The sequence below is a fragment of the Mesoplodon mirus genome, assembly GCF_964341445.2.
Source record: "Mesoplodon mirus genome assembly, chromosome: 15".
Classification (NCBI taxonomy): domain Eukaryota; kingdom Metazoa; phylum Chordata; class Mammalia; order Artiodactyla; family Ziphiidae; genus Mesoplodon; species Mesoplodon mirus.
Window position 1 is genome coordinate 62,956,703 of NC_138991.1, and position 24,370 is coordinate 62,981,072.

Here is a 24,370-nt window from a genome sequence, read left to right on the forward strand (position 1 = left end):
TCCACCCGATTGGGGAACTAAGATCCCGCATGCCGTGCGGTGCGGCCGAAAAAAAAAAGAAAAAGAGAGAATGGGAGAGGAAATTGGCTTTTAAAAACGTGCTGTTGTTCTAAATGTTAAAAAGGAAGCACTGTTTCATGCATGAGATATTTTGAGGGACCAGGTATTAGAAGCATGGGGAGTAGCTGTGAGCACAGAAGAAAAAGAGGGTAGGTACTTGCTGAAGGGAGGATGGGCAGGAAGGTGCCCCTCAGAAGTAACCGGGGCCACCCACTCGCATCCTGAGGTGCGTTCTTTGGTACGTTCTCTGAGCCCAGGGGTGGCCCAGACAATAGTACAAAATGATCAGCTTATTTTCACTGTCTCTTTCCCAGACACCCAATGTTTAAAATGTCTAGAACTCCAGGGTCTTTTCATTGCCCTCAAAACATGCCTGTCCTGGACCCTCCACTCCTCCATGGCCTGCCTCTGCCTTACAGGAAGAGTGGCAACGGGTTCCTCATCCAGATAAACATGTCCAGATGAAGGTGTCAGTTAGAGCCAGCCCTCTTGGCAACAAAGTAGCGTCACCTAATTCAAATGTCCAGGTTTGTAATAAGGCTAGGATAACCTTTATACCAAAAGCTGTCAAGGACAGCATGAGAAAGGGAGACTGGAGACCAGTTTCACTGTGAACATAGATTCCAAATGCCTATTTTAGGGTTAAGCAGAAATATCCCTAGGGGATAAGGGCAATTCAAAATGACACCAACTTTGTCCAATTCCTTTGCTCTGATTCCATATTTATCAACTGATGCTGGGATCTGAACTACTCTTTCCTAAATGGCCTTACACATTGGGATGAAAGGAACCTGAAAGACAGCTGGTCAGTTTATAGGTCATACATATTTCCCACCATAATCAATAAGCTACAATTCTTCTTTATAAAGTAGTTTCTGAAAAGCTACTCTGGGTGATTCAATAAACCAGGACTTGAAAATCTTAAAGTGAACTGACCAAGCAAGATCTGTACACAAGACATGTTACATAATTTGTGGGACTCAGTGCAAAATAAAATGCAGTTAAAAATTACTAAGAATTTCAAGACGGTGACAGCAGAGGATTAAAGCAAGCCCAGGCGCTTCTAAGCTTGCAGCTGTATCCAACTGCACAGGTCATGTCCCAGCCCTGTCTGTAGTCCTAACTGACCAAACTCTGGTGACAACCTACTACCAAAGATTTGACAACCTTGGAGCCCAGGCTACACAACCAGAAAAACAGAAGAATCACATGAGCAATCCTTAGTCTGATCAGGGAGAAAAAACATTCACCTGATATTCTTTTCACAGTGATATTTACAAACTGGCATGTCAACAAGTACAAAGTAACACACCAGAACGAATGGTCATACAGAAGGACTAAGCACTCACCTCAAACCTCTCTTGCTCCATCCTGCGATGATCCTCGAGTTGCTGTTCCAGATAAGCCAGATTTCGAAATTTCTCTAGATAAATGTCATACTGCTTTTGCAATTCATCCTCAGTCTTCTCATATTCATCCATAAAGGCTGGCCTAGAAAAAAAAATGAAATAAAAATTGAAAGATTAATCAACATACAAAAATACAGTAGTTTGAAATTGGTATTCAGAGCTCCAGATTCCATCCTGGTTTTCTTTGGAAAGCCTTTAATTAGAGAAGGTTCTTCATTCTTGTAACTAAAGCAAATTTCCCCTTTTCTCTTCCCTCCCCACAAAATGAAGATACTTTTAATCAAAAATTAAGACACGCTCTTTGTAAAAACTAGAAACAATCCTGAAAGTATTAATAAAAATAAAATTACTCATAATCCCATCACTAGGTATTAGCACTTAATATTTGACATACATCCTTCCAGACTTTTCTATGCATAGATACATACAGAAATGCATTTCTTTTTAACAAACATTAAGTATATTATCTTAAATGAAGCTCTGAGGTCTTTTTTCCTCACTCAATATGGCACATATTTCAATACAGAGTTAAAGAATAATCATACATCATACACATCTCTAAAAATCAATAAATTAAATATATGCATTATCTTAGTTGGGCATAATATTCTGTTTGAATGTCCAAAATTTAATCAGTCCCCTAAAAAGAGAAATATAGGTTGCTACAAATTAAAGCTAAGTTTTTAAACAATATAAAACTTAAAACTAAAACCACACCATAAAAACCTGTTTCAATTGGTTTGCTGAATTTTTTTCTCTTATTATTGATCTTAAAGGGAAAACTTTGTTCTTTTAAAAATATAAACAGATAGGGACTTCCTTGGCAGTCCACTGGTTAAGACTCCGAGCTCTCAATGCAGGGGGCACAGGTTTGATCCCTGGTCGGGGAACTAAGATCCCGCATGCCGCACGGCACAGCCAAAAAAATTTAAAAAATAAAAACATAAACAGACAAACTAGAAAATAATATATAATCTTTTGGACTAGAGGAAAACAGAGAAATTTTTCTATTAAAAGGATCTGAGACTTGTGGAACAAAAATCACATTCACAGAAATATAGACAAGATGAAAAGGCAGAGGGCTATGTACCAGATGAAGGAACAAGACAAAACCCCAGAAAAACAACTAAATGAAGTGGAGATAGGCAACCTTCCAGAAAAAGAATTCAGAATAATGATAGTGAAGATGATCCAGGACCTCAGAAAAAGAATGGAGGCAAAGATCAAGAAGATGCAAGAAATGTTTAACAAAGACCTAGAAGAATTAAAGAACAAACAAACAGAGATGAACGATACAATAACTGAAATGAAAACTACACTAGAAGGAATCAATAGCAGAACAACTGAGGCAGAAGAACGGATAAGTGACCTGAAGACAGAATGGTGGAATTCACTGCTGCGGAACAGAATAAAGAAGAAAGAATGAAAAGAAATGAAGACAGCCAAAGAGACCTCTGGGACAACATTAAACACAACAACATTCGCATTATAGGGGTCCCAGAAGGAGAAGAGAGAGAGAAAGGACCAGAGGAAATATTTAAAGAGATTATAGTCAAAAACTTCCCTAACATGGGAAAGGAAATAGCCACCCAAGTCCAGGAAGCACAGCGAGTCCCAAAACAGGATAAACCTAAGGAGAAACATGCTGAGACACACAGTAATCAAATTGGCAAAAATTAAAGACACAGAAAACTTACTGAAAGCAGCAAGGGAAAAACAACAAATAACATACAAGGGAACTCCCATAAGGTTAACAGCTGATTTCTCAGCAGAAACTCTACAAGCCAGAAGGGAGTGGCATGACATATTTAAAGTGATGAAAGGGAAGAACCTACAACCAAGATTACTCTACCCAGCGAGGATCTCATTCAGATTCGATGGAGAAATCAAAAGCTTTGCAGACAAGCAAAAGCTAAGAGAATTCAGCACCACCAAACCAGCTCTACAACAAACGCTAAAGAAACTTCTCTAAGTGGGAAACACAAGAGAAGAAAAGGACCTACAAAAACAAACTCAAAACAATTAAGAAAATGGTCATAGGAACATACATATCGATAATTACCTTAAACGTAAATGGATTAAATGCTCCAACCAAAAGACACAGGCTTGATGAATGGATACAAAAACAAGACCCACATACATGCTGTCTACAAGAGACCCACTTCAGACCTAGGGACACATATACATTGAAAGTGAGGGGATGAAAAATATATTCTATGCAAATGGAAATCAAAAGAAAGCTGGAGTAGCAATGCTCATATCAGATAAATAGACTTTAAAATAAAGAATGTTACAAGAGACAAGGAAGGACACTACATAATGATCAAGGGATCAATCCAAGAAGATGATATAACAATTGTAAATATATATGCACCCAACATAGGAGCACCTCAATACATAAGGCAACTGCTAACAGCTATAGAAGACGAAATTGAGGGCTTCCCTGGTGGCGCAGTGGTTGAGAGTCTGCCTGCCGATGCAGGGGACACGGGTTCGAGCCCTGGTCTGGGAAGATCCCACATGCCGCAGAGCAACTGGGCCCGTGAGCCACAACTACTGAGCCTGTGCGTCTGGAGCGTGTGCTCCGCAACAAGAGAGGCCACGATAGTGAGAGGCCCGCACACTGCGATGAAGAGTGGCCCCCGCTTGCCGCAACTAGAGAAAGCCCTCACAAAGAAACGAAGACCCAACATAGCCAAAAATAAATAAATTAGTTAATTAAAAAAAAACAAAAAACCGTAGAACAGCTATTAAAAAAAAAAAAAAGAAATGAATTACAGGGAAAAAAACGTAAAAAACACAAACACATGGAGGCTAAACAATACATTACTAAATAACCAAGAGATCACTGAAGAAATCAAAGAGGAAATCAAAAAATACCTAGAGACAAAGGACAATGAAAACAGGACGATCCAAAACCTATGGGATGCAGCATAAGCAGTTCTAAGAGGGAAGTTTATAGCTATACAAGCTTACCTCAAGAAACAGCAAACATCTCAAATAAACAATATAACCTTACACCTAAAGAAACTAGAGAAAGAAGAACAAACAAAACCCAAAGTTAGCAGAAGGAAAGAAATCATAAAGATCAGAGCAGAAATAAATGAAATAGAAACAAAGAAAACAATAGCAAAGATCAATAAAACTAAAAGCTGGTTCTTTGAGAAGATAAACAAAATTGATAAACCATTAGCCAGACTCATCAAGAAAAAGAGGGAGAGGACTCAAATCAATAAAATTAGATATGAAAAAGGAGAAGTTACACAGACACTGCAGAAATACAAAGCATCCTAAGAGACTACTACAAGCAACTCTACACCAATAAAATGGACAACCTGGAAGAAATGGACAAATCCTTAGAAAGGTATAACTTTCCAAGACTGAACCTGGAAGAAATAGAAAATATGAACAGACCAATCACAAGTAACGAAATTGAAACTGTGATTAAAAATCTTCCAACAAACAGAAGTCCAGGACCAGATGGCTTCACAGGTGAATTCCATCAAACATTTAGAGAAGAGCTAATACCTATCCTTCTCAAACTCTTCCAAAAAATTGCAGAGGAAGGAACACTCCCAAACTCATCCTACGAGGCCACCATCACCCTGATACCAAAACCGGACAAAGATACTACAAAAAAAGAATATTACAGACCAATATCACTCATGAATATAGATGCAAAAATTCTCAACAAAATACTAGCAAGCAGAATCCAACAACACATTAAAAGGATCATACACCATGATCAAGTGGGATTTATCCCAGGGATGCAAGGATTCTTCAATATATGCAAATCAATCAATGTGATATACCATATTAACAAACTGAAGAAGAAATACCATATGATCATCTCAATAGATGCAGAAAAAGCTTTTGATAAAATTCAACACCCATTTATGATAAAAACTCTCCAGAAAGTGGGCATAGAGGGAACCTACCTCAACATAATAAAGGCCATATACGACAAACCCATAGCAAACATCATTCTCAATGGTGAAAAACTGAAAGCATTTACTCTAAGATCAGAAACAAGACAAGGATGTCCACTCTCACCACTATTATTCAACATAGTTTTGGAAGTCCTAGCCACGGCAATCAGAGAAGAAAAAGAAATAAAAGGAATACAAATTGGAAAAGAGGAAGTAAAACTGTCACTGTTTGCAGATGACATGATACTATACATAGAGAATCCTAAAGATGCCACCAGAATACTACTAGAGCTAATCAATGAATTTGGTAAAGTTGCAGGATACAAAATTAATGCACAGAAATCTCTTGCATTCCTATACACTAATGATGAAAAATCTGAAAGAGAAATTAAGGAAACACTCCCATTTACCATTGCAACAAAAAGAATAAAATACCTAGGAATAAACCTACCTAGGGAGACAAAACACCTGTATGCAGAAAACTGTAAGACGCTGATGAAAGGAATTAAAGATGATACCAACAGCTGGAGAGATACACCATGTTCTTGTATTGGAAGAATCAATATTGTGAAAATGACTCTACTACCCAAAGCAATCTACAGATTCAATGCAACCCCTATCAAATTACCAATGGCATTTTTTACAGAACCAGAGCAAAATATGTTAAAATTTGTATGGAGACACAAAAGACCCTGAATAGCCAAAGCAGTCTTGAGGGAAAAAAAACGGAGCTGGAGGAATCAGACTCCCTGACTTCAGACTATACTACAAAGCTACAGTAATCAAGACAATATGGTACTGGCAAAAAAACAGAAATATAGATCAATGGAACAGGACAGAAAGCCCAGAGATAAACCCACACACCTATGGTCAACTAATCTATGACAAAGGAGGCAAGGAAATACAATGGAGAAAAGACAGTCTCTTCAATAAGTGGTGCTGGGAAAACTGGACAGCTACATGTAAAAGAATGAAATTAGAACACTCCCTAACACCATACACACAAAAAAAACTCAAAAAGGATTAGAGACCTAAATGTAAGACCGGAGACTATAAAACTCTTAGAGGAAAACATAGGAAGAACACTCTTTGACATAAATCACGGCAAGATCTTTTTTGATCCACCTCCTAGAGTGATGGAAATAAAAACAAAAATAAACAAATAGGACCTAATGAAACTTAAAAGCTTTTCCACAGCAAAAGAAACCACAAACAAGATCAAAAGACAACCCTCAGAATGGGAGAAAATATTTGCAAATGAATCAACGGACAAAGGATTAATCTCCAAAATATATAAACAGTTCATACAGCTCAATATTAAAGAAACAAATAACCCAATCCAAAAATGGGCAGAAGACCTAAATAGACATTTCTCCAAAGAAGACATACAGATGGCCAAGAAGCACATGAAAAGCTGCTCAACATCACTAATTATTAGAGAAATGCAAATCAAAACTACAATGAGGTATCACCTCACACCAGTTAGAATGGGCATCAACAAAAAGTCTACAAACAAATGCTGGAGAGGGTGTGGAGAATAGGGAACCCTCTTGCACTGTTGATGGGAATGTAAATTGATACAGCCACTATGGAGAACAGTATGGAGGTTCCTTAAAAAACTAAAAATAGAATTACCATATGATCCAGCACTCCCACTACTGGGCATATATCCAGAGAAACCATAATTCAAAAAGACACATGCATCCCAATGTTCACTGCAGCACTATTTACAATAGCCAGGTCATGGAAGCAACCTAAATGCCCATCGACAGACGAATGGATAAAGAAGTTGTGGTACATATATACAATGGAATTCAGCCATAAAAAGGAACGAAATTCAGTCATTTGTTGAGACGTGGATGGATCCAGAGACTGTCATACAGAGTGAAGTAAGTCAGAAAGAGAAAAACAAATATCGTATATTAACGCATGTATGTGGAATCTAGAAAATTGGTACAGATGAATCGGTTTGCAGGGCAGAAGTTGAGACACAGATGTAGAGGACAAACGTATGGACACCAAGGGGGGAAAGCCGCGGCGGGGTGGGGATGGTGGTGTGATGAATTGGGCGATTGGGATTGACATGTATACACTGATGTGTATAAAACTGATGACTAATAAGAACCTGCTGTATAAAAAAAATAAAATTAAAAAAAACAAAAGATCTGAGGCTTAACAAAAATGAATTTATGCTTGAAAGGCAGAAGTTTTTAATGAGATAAATCTATCTGGTGGCCCTGATCCAGAGGCAGAAGGGGCGTGGGCTTGCCCTTGGCAAGGAGGAAGCCTTGATGCTCCCTCGGTTGGTCTGCTGCCCCCAGGTGCTGCCTTCCCGCAGATCTCAGGACAGGAGCCAGAGTGTGGGCCAGGCACGTGTCCCCAGAAAGCAAGACACATTCAGAGAGAATACAGCAGCTGGAGAAAGGAATGAGTAAAGAGAGAAAAATAAAGGGAGAATGAAAAGGGAGGAAGGGCAACACAGAAACAAAGCAAAGGAAGGAGGGTACAAAGTGAGAGAAAAAGGGAGGGCACAAGAAAGAGGTGCGGTGGGGGGAAGTGTGGGCTCCAAGAAAATGTGAGGCACACACTTGAAAGGGAAAGTCAGAGGAAGGATGAATTACCAGTGAGGAATTATAGACTGTAAAATCTACTCAAACCAAGAAATGGGAGTATGTTTCTGTTTCCACCTAATTTATGGCGAGACACAGATCTGAGGAGCCAGGCCTTGTATAACTTTCGCCATCTGGATTTACTTACTTTGCCTTGCGTTCCAAGAAGCTATAAAAGCTAGAAGGGAGGTTCAAGAACTAAGCAGTTTTCCAGACATATTGAAAGCAGTAAAGAGAATGAGTTTAGCAGTGTGCCTGTTAAAAACACACGTACATTCTGCAGCAGAGACATCTTTATGCCGGGCTTTTCCCACTGCTTGAAAGGTTAATACCACTGACAATATATATTCCCTCAGTCTGCTTTAACCTGCAGAGACAGTGTTCTACTCACTCTTCAGGTGTTCGTATCTACCTGACACTCTGCAGAGTCTGCAGTCGCTTCCGATTTCTCTCCAGCTCTAATTTCCTCTTGTCAATTTTGGCTTCTAGGTTAGCTTCATCAGAGGCCACATTATTGAGCAGGTCTTTCGTCTTCTGAACCTGCACCTACATTTAACAGGAAATGAAGGAGACAAATGTGCCAATAAGGACCACGACCTGACTCTTGGAAGAGCAGGACTTCTCAACCCCTCAAGCCCAGCAACACCTCACTAAACAGAATCAAGGGGAAGCAAACAGAGCAAACCCTCCCCAAAGCCATCACTCGTTTAACCAACTATTTCCAGGAGGAACATTACATAGGCCCAGAAAGAATCATCTACTTTTTTTTCCATGAGAAAGTGTTTCCAAAGAGGGACCCAAAACCTCCTGCCACCTCACTTGTTTAGATGGTTACACCTCACTCTGAAGGGTTGGTTTGCCTTCATTTACATAGTTCAGGCTACTCCCCAGCTACAAATAACTGACTTATACAATACATGCACGCACAAGCTTTATCTTAGCTTTACTTAGAAGGGAACAAAAAGAAACGCCGCCTGGTCCCAGCTCTAATGCGCTGCTTGCTGGGACTGAGAGAAGGTTCCTCTCCCCCTCCCAGGCAGCTGAACCGCAGACTGAACAGAGAAACCACTCTGTTAGGAGAAAGTGGCTCCCTGGGTGGCTTTGTTGTGACCCAGCCTTGGGGAGAGAGCCTGGGCAGCAGTGTGACACAGGCCCCTGGGCAAGGGGGCAGCGTGAAGGGGAAGAGAGATCACTGGTGAAAACCACAGGCCTCCCCATCCTCCCATAAGAGCAAGTTCATCTGAGCCAGGGCTAGTCTGAGTAAATGCACTGTCTTCACACTCATGTTGTCTGGGAAGCGGGCCAGGTCAAGGCCTGTGGCTCAGAGATGCAATCTGCTGCCCTAGGAATGACATCTGCAACGCAACCAGCCAAGTGTAGAACTGCTCCCTGCGCCCCCAGGCTGGGACTATCCAACTCTGCTGTTAAGTTCCAGATGGCCAAGGTGGAGTCCTCCCCTCCAGGACTTTACACATGTGTAGCCCCATGAAGGTTTACTGACTGTTTACCTGCAGGCCTCTGAAACACTATGCGGTCCACAAAGAAATCAGCTAAGGAGCCCAGACACGCTCCACGACTCTCAGAGACAGTGCATATTTGGAAGTAGTCACTTTTATCAACACTTTATGGCTTAATTTTTTTTGCCTAAGTACACTAACCATTTCGAAGATGCTTTCATGAAGATTAATCATATCACTAACCACTGATTTGCTGCAAGTACTTTAAAAACCCCAGCAGAGATGTGAGTTCACTCTCAGAGGAAGACAAGGTGGGTCGCCTTTCTGAACAGACAACTCAGGTTGATGGCAACTATTTCTCTGAATCAAAGTCAGATTAAAACCTAGTGAATCTATCTGACTTCAAAAATAAAGATTTTTTTTTTTGCAGTATGTGGGCCCCTCACTGTTGTGGCCCCTCCCGTTGTGGAGCACAGGCTCCAGATGCACAGGCTCAGCGGCCATGGCTCACGGGCCCAGACGCTCCGCAGCATGTGGGATCCTCCCGGCCCGGGGCACGAACCTGTGTCCCCTGCATCGGCAGGCGGACTCTCAACCACTGCGCCACCAGGGAAGCCCCAAAAATAAAGATTTTTAAAAAGGTTCTGTTCCTCAGAAAAGACAAATGTGATAAACACAAAAAATTTTCTCTAGCTTTCTGAAATAAATGGCCTATATTTCATAATCCCTTTTAAGTATCCATGTTGTTGTTTCGCTTTTGTTTTTAGAATTATCAAATATCATGTATATTTTCCAGCAACGAAAAGATATCTTAAGAGGTGTTCACCAAGAAATGAACTGTGCCCTCATTTGGTTGTTCCATTTTTAATACTGAGTTAGTGCTAAAGGCACATTCATGCCATGCTAACCTGATTCAGCCAGAACACTGACAAGCGCAGAAGTATTATCATTAGTTTTTTTTTTTTAATTTAGAAACAATCAGGAACTTACAAACAGCTGAAGTATAATACAAAACATTTTTTCCTAACCTAGGTGAGAATGAACTGCTGACCTGAGGCTCCATCACTGCTAAATACTTTAATGTGTGTTTCCTGAGAATAAGGCCTTTCTTCTAAATAACCACAACACAATCATCAAGACAGGAAATGAACTCTTGACGCACCACCCCCATCCAACCCTCAGACTCACTGTCCCCATGAAGTCCTTAACAGCAGATGGGAGTGACCCCTGGCATTCAGTCATCAGGTCTCCTTAGCCTCCTTCAGTATGGAATGGCTCCTCAACCTCTCCTGGATGTTCATGACAGGAACATGAACTTTTCACTGTTGAAGAGGAGGGGCCAGGGAATTTACAGAATGCCCCTCAATTTGCCTTTGTCTGATTAGCTTCAGATTACACACCCGTAGCAGGAATAGCACAGATATCACTGAACCCTGCATCCCATCAGGCAGGCATAATTCTGGCTTGCTCCATCACTGGTGATATTCCTTTGGTCACTGGATTAAGAGGGTGTCTGTCAGGCTTCTCCTATGACGTTACTCTTTTCCTCTCTGTAATTAATAAGTATTTTGTAGGGAGCTACTTTGAAACTATGTGAAAAACCTGCTCTTCATCAGTTTTCAATGTATTCATTTATCAGTGAGAACTCAAGATCTCCCATTTCATTCAATGGTCTACAATCCATTACTATAATTCATTCATTTTGATGCTTATCCTGTCCCTGGTGTGGCCAGGGGAAGCTGGCTTCTGTGTCCTTCTGACACTCTTTGAGCACTTCCTTGCTTTCTGGCACAAGAAGATCTTGTACTTTCTTTTTTTTTTTTTTTTTTTTTCTTTTTGCGGTATGCGGGCCTCTCACTGTTGTGGCCTCCCCCGTTGCGGAGCACAGGCTCCGGATGCGCAGGCCCAGCGGCCATGGCTCACGGGCCCAGCCGCTCCGCGGCATATGGGATCCTCCCAGACCGGGGCACGAACCCGTATCCCCTGCATCGGCAGGCGGACTCTCAACCACTTGCGCCACCAGGGAGGCCCGATCTTGTACTTTCTTGTCCCAGCTTTGGAAACAGCCATCTCTCCTGAAGAGCCCTGCTTCATTTTAGTGGAGAATGGCATTTAGAAACCAAGATCTGGGTGCTAGGTATGCTCAGAGCTAAGGAGTGTATGAATGTGTATGTGGGTGTGCATGTGTATGTACATAAATATACTACATACATATGCTACACGTACATACACACAACAAAATTTATTCCTATATCTATCTACATATTGAAATGCATGCATTTAACCAACACCTCCTATTTCAGGGTTCAATCTAATTTTCTCCCTTTTCATATCTGTAACTCCATTCTCCAACAGTGAGAACCTTGGCTTCCATTATCTTTAATATATTTACTTATTTGATCAACCTGCCTGTATGTAACCATCTCCCATCTTGGCTACCCTGCATGTCTCACCCTGCTGAGGCTCTGACTGTCTGTGCTGGGCTGTGCAGGGAGTATTAGTGTTTTATGATAAGACTACTATAAAAACCGATCTTAGAGTTTTGTACAACTCACAGCAAATTCTTGTTTTATAACTATTCTTAATTTACGTAAGGCCCCCCTATCTGTGTCTACTGAATAAAATGAATCTCTAATAATGGCTGAATACCTACTATGTGCCACGCACTGTCATAATGAATGCTCACAAGGATCCCAGGTGGTGGGCACTGCCATTCCTCCCATTTTATAGATGCGGAAAGTGAGGCACAGAGAAGTTAAGTAACTTGCCTAAAACCACACAGAGGGGTTCAAACCCAAGTAGTCTGAGTCCCCCTCACTTTCTGCTTTCCAAATGAATGATTTAGGTGAGATAAGCAAATAACAAATGATCATGGGTAAGTAGTAAAGGATGACGATCATTCTATTTATACAGTGCTGTTTAAAGTTGAGAAAACCTGGAAATCATTTAAATGCCCAGCAGTGAGGAACTGGTTAAATCAAGTATGAAGAGTCCATAAAGTATTTACTAAAATTACTGCAGAATTTAAGAGAATTATTAAATTAATAAAACTGGCAAAATTTTAGCAACAGGAGAAATTGTTCATATTTGTAATGAGGGGAAAAATAACAGTAAGTCACCAACTATTCTAGAATGTGCTCTAAATTTTTCACCTCCCCACTAACCTGTCCCTTCTTTGTTATGAGGCCTGGCTTGTTCTGTCCTGTAGAGCCAGGAACTATTTTCCAGTCCCAGGCACAAAAACATTAAGTAAAAGCGAAGTAATCTTACCAAAATATCTTTTATTGCAATTCTCATCACTTTTTCAGTCTCAATTATTTCCAGAGGTCTGGCAATTGCTTCTGTTCTCTGTTCCTATGGGAAACAATGAAGCGAAATTATTTTTTCAGAAGACGAATTCTCAAGACCAATTCCCCTGTCTAGATATGGCTTATGGACTGGTTCTCAAAAGCTTCATTACTGTGTGGGTCTCTGACGCAAAAGCACTCCTGTCATCACCTCCTCCAAGTGTCTTCTGTAATCCTCCGGCCAGCCTAGCCTCTCTCCAGTGCTCAAGGGTCCCCTCTCCAGCCATAGGCCCCCTGTACCCTAACACCATGGGAACCTGAACTCACCATCTAGAATCTTTTCTCCCAAATTTGCTTCTTTTACTTGCATTCCATTCAGGTGACCCCAAGCCAAGTGCAGCTCAACTTGCTGTCTGAACCCCCTGCCAGCCTGTACAATCTTCTTTGTGATCATGTCCAAGTTGCCTATCACTGACAACTGTAACTAATGAGAAGAATCAGCTCGGCCCTGCCCCTAGCACTAACCACTAACCATCAAGGGAGGCATCTGTGCCTATCATATCAGTATTGGAAATTTCCGAGACATGGGACTTCATTGCGGATGCAGTTATGGGGTTCCTGGAGCACTTTATCAAATCCTGTCTCGTGCTTCCTTTATTCCACAGTATACATTACCTCCCCCACAGTGGAAAAGTATTGAGGGCAGGGACCGTGACTTACTCAAGGACACAGAGCACAGTGCCCTCCTTGCCTGTGGTTGGTGTTGGTTCTCAATGAATATTTTGTTGAGTGTATGAAAAACATATATTGGATAGGGGATCTTCCTCAGATCATGACTGTACACAGAATTTGAGAAGTCCTACATTCAGGGTCTCTTGGCTTCCATGGCAACAGTTCGGCCTGATTGCTCCATCAATTCATTACAGGACAGTGCTAAAAGAGCCCCCAGGGGAATCCTGGTGAGCCTCACAATGAAGCCAGGGCTCTGCTGGCAAATAGCAAGTGACCAGCTCCTGTCTCTGGGACTGTGAGGAACACGTGTAGACATGTGCACTACTGCACTATAAACAGAAAACATGGAAAGCCGGGAGCTGCCTCACTGCTTATCTAAATTAGCTGTCAGACATTATGTCAGGTTTGTTCTGCCAACTACACTTCACCAGGTGGCAATATATCAAGAGCAGGGATGGTGAGCTAGCACCAAGTCCCCAGCTTCCAGTCTGTTCCTAGGGCAGAAATGAAAAATGCCATTACACTGTAGCAGCAATGCCAGAACACAGGCAAGGCAGTGAGAGAGCAGTCATGGATGATACACCTGATGGGAATGGAATGAACTAAGTGCATTTAATTCAAAAACATTAGATGTGAGCATGTATGCTTCAAATGCCATAAATCCTCACAGGTAAGAATTAAACAGCACTCCATTTCTTCTCCAACCAGTAGGTCCCAAACTCTGCTGCTCGCTGGAATCACCTGGAGATCTTTAAAAATCTGGCTCTCACCCCCAAACATTCTGATCCACTGGTATGGGGAATGACCTGGATGTCGGGTGATTTAAAAAGCTCTATAGGAGCTCCAAGGGTGTTTTACGAACCCACTCTTCAACAGCTCGTTAAACACAGTGGACAGAGCATCCTCCTTGACTGGCATGGGCTAGAATAAGGACTGCAAATAAGTTTCAACTGTAACATCAACTTCAAATGATTGGTAGTGACTGCCTAGATTAATGACTGGTTCCCAAACTCTGCTGTACGTTAGAACCACCCAGGAGACTTAAAACTCCCAGTGCCCAAGTCACATTTCATACCAATGACATGAGCATGGAAGCCAGACATCAGTAGTTTGTAAAGATCCCCAGGTGATTCCACTGGGCAACAAGATTTGGGAACCACAGGCTCAGAAGAGCATTTTGTTGGGAAGAATGCCAAGGCTGAGTGTACTGGGGGAAAGCATCATGATCAATAAAGTCGGCCACAGGCACAAGGAGGAAAGTTTCAGCAACAGGCACATATTTGCTATTCCTGAACTAGATGTCAAAGGTATTAGAAACAGACCAGAGCCCACCAGAAGCACGAACAGCAGCAAACACCATATGTATATTACTTTCCCACACAGTAGCTCATTTAATCAGGTACCGTTTAATAAAATCAAAAGAACAGGAAAAAACAGAATTGGAAAAGAAACCTTGGAAATCTGCTTAGCTAAGGAGGTAACTGAATTATCTGAACACTGCTTACCCTCAACTCCACCTCCTTGCCCAGCAAGTCATACAGAGATGCTCCCTTGGAAGTGATTTCAGAAGCAAGCTGCCTGGCTGCTTTCAAATCTGCAATCTGGAAGGAAAATATCAAAAACAGAAACTTCAGTGACAGGTTTTTATTAGGCATTCAGAAAGAATCAATCTGTTCATATCGGTTCCCACCTCCAGTCAGGATACTTGACTTACTTGACTATAGAACACATTTTCCACAAGACACATATTTACATCCTGGAGAAGAGAGTTCCCAAAATGTCAGTTTAGGAAACACTGATCTAAGTACAAATTAGACCAATTCCAGGCCACCTGAAAAACCCAAATGTCATGTCAAATGTACTCTGCAACAAGGAGGTGTGGGGGCTGTGAACGTTGACACGCTTCCTATAATAACGGACCCTGGCGGTGGTGGGGTGAGCAAAGGAGGGGCAAACTGAGGGACACATGCCTACCGCAGAACCCTGATGCCCTATGTTTAATCCTCCCTGTCCCCTCATTCTCTGCCTTCAGGCTGCACTTCACTGGGCTGCTGTGAGCTCAAATGAGCTCACAGGCATGAAGGCCTTACAAGCTCCCACAAGGCACTGCTGTGAAGATGATGATGATCTGGCCCTGGGCACAGCTTCTTTCTTAGGATCTACACGTCACACCCTCTTCCATGAATACACTAAATTTCCAAAGAGCCCAAACATTTCTCAGCTCAGCTCCCTCTCCCTCTCCCTCTCCCCAAAACAACGAATTCCCACTCTCTTTCATTTTCAAACCACTGACAACTCCTGCTCTTCATTCACAGCTGGTGACTTCCTTCCCATTTCTTCAGTCCTCAGGACTCCTCTCGCATAGCTGCTTCCTCACCAGCAGCGAGTTCCCAGCTTCCTCTCTGGGAGTCCTCTCATCCGCCCCACTTCTCAGCACTGGAGTTCAGCAGAGTCCAGCCGCACACTGCCCCCCACCCCAGACCTCCCTTCCACGCACACTCCCCACAAGCTCTCAGCTCTGATACCAAGATTAAAGCCGTGAGCTGAGGCTTAACATCTCCACTTGGACACCTCGTGGACATCGCAAACATAACATGTCCCAAACCAAACTCCTCATCTTTCCTGCCAGACCTGCTCCTTCCAAACTCTTCTCCAGTAGATGGCAACTTTGTCCTTGCAGGAACTCACACCCAAAACTTTAGAGCCATGATATCTAATATCGTGCCCACTAGTCACGTGTGGCCATCTTCAATGTTAAACCATACAAAATTTAATAAAACTTAAAACTCAGTTCCTTGGTTATGCTGGCAACACGTGGCTAGCGACTACCGTATCGCGTGGCAGAGACACAGAACACATCCACCAGCAGGGAAAGCGCTACCAGACAGAGCTGCTTCAGGACCTTCCTTGTGCTGTCTGCTTTCTTCCAACCTACACCCAATCCATAAGACCTACCTTCAAAATATGCTCTAACCTCTGACCACTTCCTCCCAGTGAGGATCTGGCTCCTGTGTATGGTTTTTCAGGCCTGACCACAGGCAATCCCGGAGGCTTTACCTGGCAGGCCTCCTGGGGAAAGCTGCGCTCGAACACCAGTGCCCTGCAGTCTCTGAAGAGAGTTGCAGTCAAGGAACCAGGCCCTCTGGCCAGTCATGTTCTCATAAAGACCTGCATTCCTAGGTCTCTTTATCTGAGGCCTTGGGTCCAGGTCCTCTTCAGTGCCTCTGCTGAGGCCTCCTTATTGGGGAAGGCGGGGCAAACACCTTCTCCCACACCTCAGGGGGCATTAAAACTGCCAAAGCAGTCTTATGAAACAGGGAGTTGACACTTCCTCTGGCTTTAGCCCCTTGCTTATACCACTGCAGTTAGTGATTAAAGACACAGCTTTCATGTTTGGCTTGTTGCTTTAATCGAGTCCTCCGACGCCTGGCAGTTCACTCTCTCCCCAAGCTCAGCTGAGCACCTGATGGCCACTCTGCTCAAAGGCGCTGTCACCTCCTGCTTTCTAACAGGTCTCTGGACTTCCACTTTTTTCCCCCCTTCAGTCCGACTCAATCCAGCAACCAGAGTGATCCTTTTAATATGAAGTTTCAAGTTATGTACTTCTTTGTTCAAAACTCAACGATTTTCCACCTCGGAGTCAAAGTCTTGACAGTAGCTTTCCAGGGACCACAGGCCTGAGGCTGCCTCCCATCCCAGCTCTCATCACATGGCCCCCTTGTGTTTCCTCAAACACACACAGCACACCTTTCCACTGAATGGTTTGCTCCTTCCCTCCTTCAGATCTCTGCTGAAACCGTCACCCAATCCCTGAGGCTGTCCTAGCCCTCTATTTAAGACACCTCCCCCGGCACCCCAGCCCCTTCCCTGCTTTACTATCCTCCACACATGCAGCCCATCTGACCTGTCACTCCTTCTGCTTTGCGGTTTACAGTCTGGCTCCCCAAACTGAGCCGCGGGAACAGAGGATTCCTGTCCTTGGTATTCACGCCTGTATCCCCAGTGCTTGAAGAGTGCCTGGCAGATAGCAGCAGGCTTTCAATAAAAAGTTGCGTTTATTGTCCCTTCTGCTTTGATCCAAATGCTGACGAGCACAAAACTGACAAACGGCCCTCAGTCAAGGAGTAAGGAAAGAAGTGATGCTGTATTGATACAGCCCATTTCAGAGTTTGAGAAATAAACATTCCATCCCTCACTACAAGCCTTGCATTGTCCTTACCTTTAAGCTAAGGTCAAACTTGAATTTGCTGATATCTTCCTCTCCTATTTTAGAGTCCTCCATACCTTTGGTCTTCATAGCATTATAAAGGACAGAGGTGATCTTCAATAGTTCTTTCACTGCATACCCGTCTGCTTGATAAAGCTTCTTAGTATTGAGCTTTATATGTGCCTTAGTGGCCTATTTTCAGATTAAAAAAAAAAAGTTTAAGACCCATTCCACGTAAAATCTAAACCAAATTCCATGTAGGTCATTTGAAAATGTCACTGCCAACAATAGGGATATAACCAAATCATTTTAAGAATCAAACTTTCGGGACTTCCCTGGTGGTGCAGTGGTTAAGAATCTGCCTGCCAATGCAGGGGACACAGGTTCGAGCCCTGGTCCGGGAAGATCCCACATGCCACGGAGCAACTAAGCCCGTGCGCCACAACTACTGAGCCTGCGCTCTAGAGCCTGTGAGCCACAACTACTGAGCCCGCGAGCCACAACTACTGAGCCTGCGAGCCACAACTACTGAAGCCCACGCGCCTAGAGCTGGTGCTCTGCAACAAGAGAAGCCACCGGAGTGAGAAGCCCGTGCACCACAACAAAAGAGTGGCCCCTGCTCGCCGCAACTAGAGAAGGCCCATGCGCAGCTACAAAGACCCAACACAGCCAAAAATAAATAAATAAATAAATAAAAGAAAAAAGCTGTAATGTCTTAAAAAAAAAAAAAGATCTAACTTTCAAGTTACTCATATATTGCAAGTGGGTATATTGACTGATACAATCTTGATGGAGAGCAATTTGGTAAATGACAACAAAATTAATTACAAATGCATATGTCCTTTGGCCCAGCAATTCCAACCCTAAGAACTTATGCTAGGGATATACATATTCACAAACAAAATGATATGTATAGGTTTTTTGTTACAGCATTGCTTCTAAGAACAAAAGTTACCAACAACCTACATGCCTACCTGTATAAATTACATAAGTTATGGTATAAAGATGCAAGCAATACTACTCAGGTGTAAGAGAGGATAAAGAAATTCTATGTGTATTTGAAAAGTTCTCCAAAATGTACTGTTACATGAAGACAAGATTCTAAACGGTGGTGTGCAGTATGCCACCATTTATGTAAGAGGAAGGAAAAGGCATATACAATCTATTTGCTTAATTATGTCTCAAAAAACTCTGAAAGATATTAAGAATAGTGATCACTGGGAATGGAACTGGGCTGATGGCAAACAGAATAGAAAGTCATTTTACTCTATATTGTTTCATGATTTAAAAAAATTTTTGAACCATAAAATATATTACCTATTCAAAAATAAGTAAATAAAATTCTTTTTTAAAATCTGCATGTTATTTTATTTCCATTAGAAAAATATTATCTATATAAAATTTTGGTCCAGTTTCTTCTCCTTTAGCTCTACTAGGTGTGAATCCTTAAATACTTTAATTTTACTCAAGTAAAAGCAGGATCATATATCTGACATGAAAAATAAATATTTCACATCATTAAATTAATTGGGTTTAATTAGGTGTGCTCTTTATTATTTCTCAGGAATAGTAACTCATCTTTCTTGTATGTTACTTCCCTTTACTTTCATTTATCTGAGTAACCATGTAATGCATGTCTCTTTTCCCACATGCAGTAGTACGAGTGTTATGTAAGCGTAATTTGTAACGTCAATAACTAGATTCATCATTAATCTTCAATTTATGTTCAATTCCCCTTATTATATGGTATTTCCATAATAACTTCAGATATTTCAGTCAACCTTACACTTTGCAACAAAGATTGTAAAAATTAACAAGTTAACTTAAAAACATTATTAAAATTCCAGACTAAGTAACCCTGGGCCCACTTAGAGTGATGCTGTCACAAGATGTCCTGGAACAGCTACTGCTTCAATTTCAACACGGCCTCCTTTGGGCAAAGCAGCAACCTGGTAAGCAGCTCTCACAGGAAAACTACTCTGGAAATATTGTCTGTAGATGTCATTGACAGTATGTCAGCCAGCAAAACAGTTGTTTTTATCACATTCGTGAACTCACAGCCTACTGCTTTCAGAATTTCACCCATGTTTGTAAGAGCCTGTTTAGACTCTTCTGCCACCCCTCCTGGCACAAGCTGTCCACTTGCAGGGTCCATGCCTAGCTATCCTGAAACGTAAATGGTCCTGCCAACTAACACAGCCTGACTGTAGGGACCAATGGCCGCTGGGGCATGGGACTCTAAATTTCTTAACAAATAATGAATTAAAAACAAAAAACCCAGAGAACTTTGTTGGTAAAATGGCTCCACAGAAATCTGGTAATGGAGTGTGTTTAGAAATCTGGGACTTGCCTGGTGGCCCAGTGGTTAAGAATCCGCCTGCCAATGCAGGGGACATGGGTTTGATCCCTGGTCCGGGAAGATCCCACATGCCATGGAGCAACTAAGCCCATGCACCACAACTACTGAGCCTGCGCCCTAGAGCCCGCAAGCCACAACTACTGAGCCTGCATGCCACAACTACTGAAGCCCGCGTGCCTAGAACCTGTGCTCCGCAACAAGAGAAGCTACAGCAATGAGAAGCCTGCGCACTGCAACAAACAGTAGCCCCCACTCGCCACAACTAGAGAAAGCCTGTGCAGCAACAAAGACCCAACGCAGCCAAAAATAAAAATTAATTAATTTTTTAAAAAAGAGAAGGAAAAAATACTTTAAAAAAGAAATCTGAAAGCAGCTCTAACTAGGCTTCATCTCCTTCTAATGTATTTAATTTTACAACTCCATCAAAAAACTGTGAACCAACCATGAACTGGGCAATTGCCTTAATGAAGAAAACTCGGTCTTGTTCAGTCTCAACATCAGAAGGGATGTCAGTCTGAGGTTCATACCTATTGCAGAGAGAGAGAGACAGAGAAGACACAAGGTAATTAAGTATAAAGTTCACAAAAGAGAACGTAAAGCAACTGAGAGGACAGTGGATCTGTAACAGGAAGCTCTCTGAGTCCCCAGCTAAGGCAGTAAGAGCTAAGAAAGGCTTCAGAAGCAACACAAAATACCAAACATTCAAGAGAACAAATCTTCACCTAAAAATAGGTTTTACAAATTTCAAAAATCAAATTCGGGGCTCAGCTTACAAAATTAAATCTATTTCAGACTGCAAAGTTTCATTAAAATAATCAGAACTATTACTCTAGCTGCCTGCCCTTGACCCAGTGGAGTTCCTTTCTTCGAGTAACTGATGACACACCGGGGTCAGCAGACGGCAGCCCTTGGCCTCTTCCTGTACAGCCCGCAAACTAAAAAGGGTTTTTACATTTTTCAAAGGTTATAAAAAACACAAGGAAGAATACATGACAGAGATCTTATGTAACTTGCAATGCCTAAAATATTGACTATCTCCTTAGCAAAAAAGTTTGCCAACCTGAATCATATTAGATTTTTCATACAAAATGAAATCTAAATTGCTTCCAAGCCAGGTACTCAGCAGAATGTGTGAGGAGGTCCTGTCACTCCCTGATGAAGGTGAGGGGATGAAGAGGAATGCAGACCAGCACCCCTGTGTCGGCTTTCTACTGAGAAACATTCTCCTTTTACCGCTGCCTGGTACACTCCCTTCTCCCACAGCGTTCTTTAAACTCAACTGATTTTTAACAGGTTACAACCAAGTCTGTCAAATTTTATTGAACTTTTCCTTTTGCTTCACAAAAGCATCCTGTTTCTAGGTAGCTAATGAATAACATCTCATATTCTTTCTTAGACCTCAGTAAAGTGCAGTTCTAACCTTTTCACAAGCCAGAGAAGCACTTCAGATACAAGTCCAAAATTTGGTGTGCGGAAATTTTCCATAGAAATATGTCGAGGGTATCCCAAGGCTCTCATCATCTCTGTAAAGTCTGTCCAAGGCAAAACACAATGTAGTCAGTTCCTCGTCAAACAGCAACGACTTACGAATGCAGACACTTTCTTTGCTTTTTCTTCTTACTCCCAACCTACTGACACTTTTATGGACTATTTATCAACTCTCTAAGAGGGAAAGAAAAAAAGAGATAAAAGTTAAAATACCTAATCTGCTTATTTAAATTCAATGGGAGAAGAGGAAACTGTACATTGAAATGGGGTTTAGGGATTGGCTGTGAATTTAATTTCTCTCTTGGATACCTCATTTATCTCTTGGATATCTTTCTCTTTACCACTCAAAATGAGGACTACCTGGTCACGGTTTAAATGTTAACCATGGGGTCTTTTTTTTTGGGGGGGGTGATGGTGGTAGGGTGAAGTTTTGTGTGTTATTTCTGTATTTTTTGTGTTATTTCTGAGTTGACTTTTTTTTCCCCACTGAGCATATAGGACCTTAATAACACAAAATTTAAACATTAGTTGCACTGTATTTAGAGAAATCTTCAAGAAAATGATTGAACTATTGAGCAATATTTAGATGTATTATGAAACAGACTAAGAAACAGTAATACTAATACGTGTTGATACCAGATGCTGCAGTCACTAAGCTTTAAGCAAGACTTGGAAATAAAACATCTTTTTAGTTCCCACGATGTGCTAAGACCTGTATTCAGTGTGCTTCTGGCTAAGTAATGTCTGTCTTCACTCTTCTTGAAGGTGGATATTCAAGATGTCCCAATGACATTCACAAATAAGCTACTTGGGCTTTGGAGATTAGTCTGGATTTCACAAGACAACAGAAGAGAAGGCATACGCAGAGGAAAGAGAAGCAGAGGGCCTCTGTTGCTGTTTTGGGGGATATTTAAATACAGCAATGGAAAATAAAGCAGCAGCCTTCCCATCACACAGTAAGCCCTAAACACTTCTTGCCGCTAAGTAGCAGTGCAGTTCTGTTAATTCTACAGTATTATTGTCAAAATGGAGACAATCTGAATAAGAATCTTACCATGAATTGCATAATGCACAGCATTCATTTAAGGTCAAAATGCTCAGAAATCCCCTTCTTGTACACTTTTCCCAACACAACTCCATTCAACGTCCCCTAGCAGAAGGCTGGCCTCCCTCAACTATGAGGAAGGAGAAACTTGTCTCTACAACATAAGGTCACCAAGAACCTCCAAATCCCAGAGGGCACAGATTCACACAATAGTGCTAATAGGCATCAATAACATGTGATGCCTCTTCCTATATATTTCCATTATAGAAAAAAGAGCAATTCACAACTGAAAGGAGTAATCTTTAATGGGGAAATTTCAGGCACCAGCAATTGTTAGAAAATTGGCCTTAAAGAGGCCCCTCAGATCACACCAAATTGGCAATCACCTGCTACACCTATGCAGGTGGAACCAGTTGGCTGAACTGCTTCAGATTCAGAAAATGAAAGCGTATAAAAGGCAAGAGATTCATTCACACAGTCCTACCTTTTGATCCTTGCTTCCACCCAGTTCTAGCTGTGTGACCTAAAGCAAACTACTTTACCTCTCTGCCTCAAAGTATTTCATCCAGAAACTTATACGAACCACCTTACTGTTACAGTGAGGACTAAAATAAGATATTGAATGTAAAATGTCTGGTGTGTAACAGGTGTCCCCCGAAGTAGTAGTAACTAATTCTCTTTTCCCCATTCTTCCACTTCCCCACCCTCCTAGCAAAGCCTTGGGTTCCCTTCTCCCCACCAGCCCCTTTAGAAAAGATGCAAGCTTTGGAGGTTAGACAACCTGATTTCACACTTCAGCGCCAGCTCTTACCACCTGGGTCCCCTGACCTGACCTCTCTCTGCCCAGTTCCTCATCTCTAAACACAGGAGCACAGTTGTTCAGAGGAGTGAATGAAACGATGAACACACATAAGACAGTAACTAACTACCTGGCAGATCATAAAAACTCGAAAAAACAGAAGCCTCAATTATTATTCACCAGCCCCCTCCTCGGTTGCTGTTCGTTTCCCGGAGCTCTAAGCTAACCCAACTCAAAAACGGTCTCTGCGTTTTCCAATACAGTAGCGAACAGACCCATAAGTCAATTAAAATTAGATAAAATTAAAACTTCGGTTCCTCAGCCGCACTAGCCGCATACACATACACAACCTCCCATCATCGCAGAAAGGGCTATGAGACAGGGCTGGGGCGCTCAGCCTGGGGGGCGGCGGGCCAGGGGCGCCCCCGAGCCGCAGAGGCCCGGGAGGGGGCTCCAGCGCGGGAGCCTCAGCAGGGTTTAGACAGGGGACCCGGCGGGCCGGAGCCCCAAGTCTCGGGAGGACCGCAGGTCACAGAGGTCAGGGTTGCTTACTGCGGAGGTCGCGGAAAGACATGGCGCCCTGCTCCTCAGGACCCGGGAGTCTCCTCCGCTCGCCCCTCAGCGCTCACGGGTTTCTATGGCAATGCACGGAGCCGTCTACAGCGCGCAGCCGGGGCCAAACAGGACTGGAGGCGAAATGGCCGTTCTGTGTGCGCATGCTCCATGCGCACCAGAGAAAGAGCAGCCGGCAGGGGGCGTCCCGCGACGCTGAGGGAGGGGGCGTGGGGTCCCGCCCCGCCTGGCGACAGTGCCCACTTTACACGGTTTGCAGACATTTGGCACTGGCTGACACGTTCTAAGGACCTACTAAGTGCCGGACGCTGTGCGAGGCACCCTACGTACTACTTCTCATTTCCTCCTAAACTCCTCTAGAAAGAATGTACATAATATCACGAAGCCGGGTCTCCAGCCTGGGTCCTGTGCCCAGC

At 42.5% G+C, this 24,370-nt stretch overlaps 1 protein-coding gene across 5 annotated transcripts in view; it reads right to left on the reverse strand.

The window, feature by feature from the left end:
• Positions 1 to 24,068, reverse strand: part of CLUAP1 (clusterin associated protein 1) — a 44,090-nt gene extending 20,022 nt beyond the window's left edge. For all 5 annotated transcript variants that reach the window (XM_082644234.1, XM_082644233.1, XM_082644232.1 and 2 more), the window contains exons 1-8: positions 23,934 to 24,068; positions 21,470 to 21,581; positions 20,492 to 20,576; positions 17,703 to 17,882; positions 14,989 to 15,084; positions 12,735 to 12,818; positions 8,420 to 8,553; positions 1,410 to 1,551 (exon numbers count right to left, since the gene is read on the reverse strand). In XM_082644234.1, the coding sequence (XP_082500360.1) occupies positions 1,410 to 1,551; positions 8,420 to 8,553; positions 12,735 to 12,818; positions 14,989 to 15,084; positions 17,703 to 17,882; positions 20,492 to 20,576; positions 21,470 to 21,581; positions 23,934 to 23,955 (855 nt within the window). In that variant the 5' untranslated portion in view covers positions 23,956 to 24,068. The remainder of the gene's footprint in view (positions 1 to 1,409; positions 1,552 to 8,419; positions 8,554 to 12,734; positions 12,819 to 14,988; positions 15,085 to 17,702; positions 17,883 to 20,491; positions 20,577 to 21,469; positions 21,582 to 23,933) is intronic.
• Between the last annotated feature and the right edge of the window lie 302 nt (positions 24,069 to 24,370).